General features: G+C 42.4%; 1 protein-coding gene across 1 annotated transcript; it reads right to left on the reverse strand.

Annotated features, from left to right (window-relative positions):
- Nucleotides 1-382: 382 nt before the first annotated feature.
- Nucleotides 383-7,860, reverse strand: LOC106087588 (uncharacterized). Its single transcript, XM_013252679.2, has 4 exons — nucleotides 6,632-7,860; nucleotides 6,281-6,570; nucleotides 1,550-1,782; nucleotides 383-1,490 (listed from the first exon to the last, which is right to left on the reverse strand). Exons 1-4 carry the CDS (start codon nucleotides 7,809-7,811, stop codon nucleotides 578-580), a joined length of 2,616 nt encoding a protein of 871 aa, XP_013108133.2. The 5' UTR covers nucleotides 7,812-7,860; the 3' UTR covers nucleotides 383-577.
- Between the last annotated feature and the right edge of the window lie 387 nt (nucleotides 7,861-8,247).

Raw genomic sequence — 8,247 nt, forward strand, 5'->3', positions numbered from 1 at the left:
ATACCGATGTAAATTTGCTACCCAGCACACAACGCACAGACACACACACACACACGCACACAAAAGTTCATTGTTAATAACCAACCATTCAGGCAGCCAACCAACCAACCAAGCAACCATCCAACCCGTCTGCCAACGGCCCATCAATTGTTGCTGTTATTATTCTATGGCTAGCGTTTTGGTTAAAAGCATACACACATCCGTTTTGGAAATAGTTAACAAATTGATTGCTGCATGATAATCATACACACACCGACACTAACACTAACACTCACTCACTCACACTCCTACACCCTCTAGTTGCCCACACAAATTAAGTGGGCAAGTGTCGATGTCAGATCCATTAAAGATAGCTAAGAGTGACAGGCGGCCAAAGCCAGTGTGGGGTTCACAAAGGAATGAGTTTTATTTTCGTTTTTATTCAATTATTTAGGGAACATTTTATTGGGGCCCAAGAGTATTTCATAGAGCATACAAGGCACTGGCCTTGTATATGGTTTAGAAGTGATGATGGACTAATTTAGGAGAAGGGAAAAATGTTTATAGTAGCATAGTAAAGTGGAGCCAACTTCCTCTTCTAGTACAAACGCAAATACTGCAATGCCTGGCGACTTTGCAAGGGATGCAACTCACCCACATTGTGCATCAAATCCACAATGTGCGTGGGTCTCAGCATACGCCAGGGCATATATTTCATGGTATTGGGATCACAGTGGACATCCAGAGCCATTTCCAAAGGCATGGGTACTTCATTGAACAGCACACGACCATCGACGCTGCGCTGCAAAGTGCAGGGCAAGCCCACCTGATCGGCCAGGGCTTTAAACAGAACAGCCCTCTCGAAATGGCAGCCGCTGCGAACAAGTCCCAGGGGAATAAAACTGCAATGCAATTCCTTGGCCAACGCCTTAAGATGACATTTGACAATGTGCTGGGAGCACTCCTCACTGGAGTTGAGATCATAACTTTGCAAATCATTGGCCAAAGCTTTGGCAACAACCCTAGCTATGATTTTCACCCTTCGGTTAATATTCTCAAAATCTATGGAGTTTTGAGATTGCTCCGAATTCCTAGTTAAGCCACTGGCATCCAACTGATTGTAGACCTCCTTCAAGTACATGGGCAAGTAGGCATCGCCGGGTGTACGACAATAACACCATTCCTCGGTGTTTGAGGCCACCTGACATTCTTCGGGCACAAAACAATCAATTGGAATTTTGATGATGCTCTCCTCAGGCGTGATGCTTCTTTCAAAGTTCACCACCAGCACTGGGTCCAAGGGAGAGACATCGTTTTTAAGGTTTGCCTGAAATGTGCGGAAATCATTGAATTTCTTCTTGGAGACAAAGAAGTCATGACCTGTGGTAAGATCAGTGAACCCCAAATGGTTGCGAATGCAAAATTTCATGGTGGGTGTTTTAGAGAGGATACTTTCTATGGCAGTATTCCAGGTGGGCACACAGAACGCATGTTTCTGTTGTAAAATTAGGCTATCAAAGAAAGAGAGGACATGGACTGCAATGAACATTTTTGTAAAGATTTAACTTACACTTCCAACACTCCTTGATCTAGGTATTCGTTGAGAAATTCTGGGAATCGCGTGGTTTGTATTACAAAATTGGTCACTGATGCCTTAACCAAATTCGATAGGGATTTAAGAGCTCTCTTTATTGATGGTATGATGTAAGTTTGAAGTAGAGCATAACGTGCAGATGCCTCATCTACCAACAAACAAAGGCAACGGAATATATTGCCAACCAATATAGCGGTGGAGAAGGAATTCTGAAGAGAAAATAGACAGAGTTGATGTTTAAAATAGCAAATCTCATTCGGTCAAACTGCGTTAAGGATAGAATGGAGTTGTGTCTTTTTTACGGGGAAAATCAGTCCTTGTGTTACAGGTGCTAGTAACACAAAATTTTCCGAGTTCGACTAAAGATTCTAAGGCATGAAGTCAATCCAAATATGGTCCGATCCAACCTAAATTTGGCTGTGATATTTTTGCGAAATCGGATCACCAAGGCGCCTTTTATGAACTCAAGACTCCTAGTTGGGAAATTGATCCACTAACGGGTTAATTTTTAAGAGCTATAGGAAAGTTTTCAAGAAAAAAAAACCATAAATTTCAGAACAATTTATGAAATCTTTATTTGGATCGATATAATTAAAAGATTGAAGATTATTTCATGCAAATGTTGTCCGTGACTGTAACTCAAATCGTCCAATCGCTTTGTCCAATTTTGGCATACTCTTTCCAATGCTTCGATGTTGCCTTCGAATGCGTCAATTGAAGCGGGCTTGTCTGTATAGACATGAGCTTTAACATATGCGGTCCCGAACGTGAAATAAAATGCTCACCGAACCCTTACTTTACTTTCCTTTAATTGGCTATGACAGAATATTTGTTCCACTAGCCGAACGTCTGCGCTCATTCTAAAATCTCTGACACCAAGTTTCGAGGTGTCTCCCACCATTGGATCTTTCCATCGGGCTTTTGGTCTTCCCGGTTTGCCTTCAAAATACTTCTTTACTGGAGCTTCTTCATCCATTCTGACAACATGACCTAGCCAACGCAGTCGTTGTATTTTGATGCGTGTAACTATGCTATCGTCGTCATACAGCTCGTGTTTCATATGTCGTCCATATTCTCCCCATTAACGCAAACTGGTCCGTATACTAAACGAAAATTCTTTCTCTCAAATACTCCAAGTACTGCCTCATCTGCTTTCACAAGTACCCATTCCTCAGAACCATATAACAACACGGGTAGTATCAGTGTCAGTGTCTTAAATAGTTCAGCGGGTAACCCGTCGGCTCCTGCTGCCTTGTTGTTCTTCAGTCGGGTCATTGCTTCTTGGACCTCATTCTGACTAGGAGGTAAACTTTCTATACCATCATCAGGGATTAGTTCTGCGGTATCCTCTTCGCCGCCATCGTCGGACACTAGCAGTAGGGTAAAATATTCTTTCCATATCTTCAGCATGTTATCTGTGTCAGTTACCAGATTTCCTACTTTGTCTCTGCAGGAGAAAGTGCCTGCACCAAAGCCATCGGCTTGATGTTTAATTCTTTGGTAGAATATCCGGACTTCATTCTGACTCCTGTACATCTCAATTAGCTCACACTCACGTCTTTCTATTTATTTTTTCTTTCTGCGGAATAGACTTTTTTCGTCTCTCCTTTTCTCCCGATACCTCTCCTTTATCTGGTGCGTTGCTACTGATTGCAGAGTTGCTCTATATATGCCGCATTCTTGGCTTCAGTAGCATCTCGACACTCTTGGTCGTACCATGGGTTCCTTGGAGGAGGCTTCCGGTACCCAAGTTCGGATTTCGCGGCATTTTCCATGGAGTGGGCAATAGTTGGCCACTGCGCCATTATATCATCGGAACAAGGAGTGCTTTCATCAAGCAGTTGGGTCAGTCGAGTGGAGTATGCCGTTGCCATTTGTTGTGTTTGCAGCTTTTCAATGTACTTTCCTCGCCATGTTCAAACGAAAGCGAACCTTTGCTGCATCAAGGTAATGATCAGAGTTTATATTCGCTCCACGAATCGATCGTACATCTAACACGCTGGATGAATGTCTTCCATCTATCACAACGTGATCAATTTGGTTTCTCGTGGTTTGATCGGGTGACAGCCATGTGACTTTGTGAATATTTTTATGTGGAAATCTGGTGTTTTGTGAAGCGGCGAAATCAATCAGCCTCAACCTATTACTAGATGTTATCTAAACTTCCCGACTGTTGGACCAAAAATGTCTTCCTTCCCTATCTTCCCATTAAAATCTCCCAGAACGATTTTATTATCAGGGGCGGGACAGCGGTCATATTCTCTCTCTATGCGCTAGTTGAAAATATCCTTGGTCTGCTTGCATTTGTCTTCCGTCGGGGCATGGGCACAAATAAGGCTGATGTTGAAGAATTTGGCTTTTATACGGATTGTGGCTAGCCTCTCATCCACCGGACTAAAGCTGGAGACAAGGTATTTCAGTCTTCGACTAACCACAAATCCACAGCCAAATGTAGTGACGCTATTCCCAGTCCATCGCACTTCCTGTAAGGCGGTAATATCTGCCTTGTACTTCTCTAATACATCCGCCAGCTCATATACTGCACCTTCTCTAAGGATTAAAGGTGCATATTCGCAAATCATGGTCCTTTTTTCGTTTGTTTTCGTTTGCGTGGGTCGTCAACGTTGGGGGGTCCGTTTTTACTATTCCTTTGTTTCTCATAGTAGTTCTCATAGTTTTCCGGGGGCGGATAACTGGCCCAGCGCCCCAACCGCATGGGTTTTGTGGGATTGCACATGTATCCCTCGTTGTGGCGAGCCGCTTGCTTCAAGATCCGACGCTCGCCTCCAGCCGCCCCTAACCTAACAGACGCTGATATTGGCCATTGGTTATTTGTCATCTCGAGTATCATTGGCACTCAGTATTTAATTAAGAGCCAGGGCCACCTGACTCCTCACTGAGACTCTCCTCTCGAAAATCGCTGAATGCCCGCAGCCGCATTTGCAGCTACTCCACGGAGCTTTCCACCATCTGCAACCTATGGATGCGCCCGGTAGCTTTCAGCTAAACTTCCCGTGATAGCGATGGACACCACACAAGTCGGAGCTCAAAGTTCCAGGCTATGTGGTGCTCATAGTTATCCCGTGTCGGCCAGGGTACAACGAACTCAAGCCTCTCAATTGTAACGCAAGTCCATTGTAACGCAAAAAGTGCTGATCGATTCAAGTTTGAGCTCCGTGAAAAGGGATCTCCTTTTTATAGCCGAGTCCAAACTGCTCCCTGCAGAGTTCCGAAAGGGGATCTCAGCTTCGTGCTGTACTTCAAAATTTATTGCATTTAAACACACTATTCTCATGGTCGGTGAATATAAACAGTTGGGGGTGCTTGGTCGGCCCCCTCGACACTTTGCCCTGAAAGTAACGGGTTTTATAATAATTTATTTTCCGATTTCTTGAAATATAACGCAGTGACTTTTGTTAGGCTTTACTACATCCGTATCCAGATCGACTTATATTTGGATGCAGCTGCCAAAAAGATCAAAAATTTGTTTTACAAATTTGATTAGACCACTCATTGTGTGTGCCGAAATTGGGTGTATAAGTTATCCAATATTCACCGGATTGCGACGAAAGGGGGATTACATATATATACCCGAGGTGGTGGATATCCAAAGTTCGGCCCGGCCAAACTTGAAGCATTTTTATACCCTCCACCATAGGATGGGGGCATACTAATTTCGTCATTCTGTTTGAAACACCTCGAAATATGCGTCTAAGACCCCATAAAGTATATATATTCTTGATCGTCGTGACATTTTAAGTCGAACTAGCCATGTCCGACCGTCCGTCCGTCTGTCGAAAGCACGCTAACTTTTTAAGGAGTGGAGCTAGCCGCTTGAAATTTTGCACAAATACTTCTTATTGGTGTAGGTCGGTTTTGATATAGCTGCCATATAAACCGATCTTGGGTATTGACTTCTTGAACCTCTAGAGGGCGCAATTCTCATCCGATTTGACGGAAATTTTGCACATAGTGTTTTAATATCGCTTTCAACAACTGTGGGAAGTATGGTTCAAATAGGTTAATAACCTGATATAGCTGCCATGGTCTTCAACATACATGTGCAATATGGTCTGAATCGATCTATAGCTTGACACAGCTCCCCTATAAACCTATCTCCCGATTTTGCTTCTTGAGCGCCGAATCGGACTATAACTTGCTATAGCTCCACCTCCTCCTCCGTCCATATTCATTATTCTCTATTTGCCTAAAAAGAGATACTGTGCAAAGAACTCGACAGATGCGATCCATGGTGGAGGATTCGGCCCGGCCACACTTAGGAAGTTCTTACTTGTTACTTTTTTTTTGCAATTTTGAATTGAGGTCTGCTCCGGCCCGGACAACCTTTGGAAACTTAAAATTTACGCACGTTCTCGCTTACACCTCATCTTCAACCATTCCAAATTTCAAAGAGACAGCTCAACCCTTTCTTACACATCATATTTTTTACCAGTTTTGTTTTCGAGCTCAGAACCATCTTTGAAGGGGAAATAGCAATCGTTTCGGCTGAAATGTGTGATCGAGTCATCGAAAATTTGATTCAACGTATTCACAGATGCAAACTTGACCGCTGTGACCATATGAACGAAGGCTCAAAATGAATCCTTCAAGGCAATTCTACCCAAAATTTAACAAGGAGCTAAGTAATCTGACCATACCAATTTTCAACGATTTCTCGATGTTTCATTGCGATGTTTTCCTTCTTACCATTAACAACATTCCCATATTCTCGATGAGCTTGTGATCCTCGCATAGTTCTTGTCGGTAATCATCATTGGAGGCCAGCTCCTCCACTACAGACAGCAGGGAGAAAAGTAAATCCGTGGACTGACTTGAAACACCCTCTTCAAATACAGTACTTAAAATTTCTGAAAATTTAACGGATTTGAACATTAATGCCACACCCGTCTTATAGAAAGAGAATTTTAACAAATTTAATAATAAATCCGTGGATTGTTCTCGTATTTTGACATCAAGCGATTGGTTCTTCACCAGATCTAAAATGATGAAACTTTGTCTTCAAAAACGGCAAAAACTACGGTTTTCAAAAATACAAACCCAAGAGTTTATTAATAACTCCCCGTTCATAGGCGTCCACAATTTTATTTGCTGCCTGGCAACTCTTCATCATTCTATTTAAGCCTTGCAAATATTGGCAGCCAGTTGGACCTTTGACGTAATCAGCCAGCAGGCATGATAAAAGTTGCTCAACAACTGCAGAATCAGCTAAGCGTGGTATAAACTTCTCATAAGAGGCAGCTTCGCTAAATACCAGCAGTGCCGGACACACATCGGGCAAATGCAAGGTGCTGACGACATCCAATAAACGTGCAAAATGATTTTGTTCGAAAAATAAATGGGCCATGGCTTCATTTCTCAAAGCAGCCGCCATAACAGAAGCAACGAGCTCTGTTCCAGTGTTCTCAGAAGTGTCACAGAACAATGTGGTTAACTGTTCCCACAGGTATGACATGCGAGGCTCCATGCGCAAGGGATTAGTCTGAGACATATCCAAAACAAGGAGCTTGGTAACCTTTAAAGCCGCTCGGCGTATATTCTCAAATTCCGAAGTTAATTCGCATAAAATTCTGAGCTCTGGAAAATAGGGTTGCGAAATAAATTCCTCAAGTTCTTTAACACATTTGACTTTTAATATTTGTTCCAGTATCTGCAAGGAATTTAAAATCTCATCTGGGTTGTTCGATGAAGCAATGGTCCTGGTGAACTTTTTTGTAAAATTCATGTGATTCAAAACCCTCAGCGCGACTTGGGGATCTTGCAAACATTTATTGATGATGACAGTTAAATACTCCAGGCAAAAATTGTCGTCCTCCCGCTCATAGTACTGCAAACAGACATCAATGATTTGCAATGTCTTTTCTGTTTTCATATCTTGCAATATATTCATGCTCTCCACCATATTCGCCATGAGATATAAGGAGAATCTGCGAACAATAGCATGTGAACTATCGCGATAGAATTCCTTGTGCAACATTAGTTCCCAAAGTTGGTGCTTTTTGAGCGTAGCAACATTTTCATCGCTTTTTCTCAAATATTCGGTTAAATGCCTCAGAACAGCTATCAAGGCTATTTCCTCCTCAGAATCCAACAGCAGCAGCATACTCTTGATGGACTCCAGATTAACAGTTAATTGCGGAATATTTTCATTTTCATCCAATCGCCTATCCACATATTCGTTTACAGACGAGACAAGAAGCTTCTTAGTGGTTTTGGACATTTTCTAAAAGTTTTTCTCAGACTCTCAAATGACTTATGAAGGAAAATAAAAATTTTGCTGTCAAGATGAAAAGACTGAACTATTTTTTTCTTGCTTCAGGGTAAATACGTATATTTTTGTAGCATGGATTGCTTTATTGCATTCAAAGATGGTCGGTATGACGAGTGGTTTAGGCTTCTTCAGTCAAAAAGTTGTAAACGACGCAAACGTACGTGCGTATTCTACTCCCAAATACCTTTATTTGTGCCCCACATTGTGATGGTCCAAAAAAATTGCTGTTTGTGAAGTATTTTGGGAAAGGGGTAGACCCCCAAAAAATTGGTCCCGAAAGTGGGTACCAATTCTTGCTCTATCCCCCAATAGCTTTCATTTAAGCTCCACATTGGCATGGTCGGTAAATATGCCCGATTTAGGGGTGTTTTGGGAATTGGAGGGG

Source organism: Stomoxys calcitrans, chromosome 5 (genome assembly GCF_963082655.1).
Source record: "Stomoxys calcitrans chromosome 5, idStoCalc2.1, whole genome shotgun sequence".
NCBI classification, from domain to species: Eukaryota; Metazoa; Arthropoda; class Insecta; order Diptera; family Muscidae; genus Stomoxys; species Stomoxys calcitrans.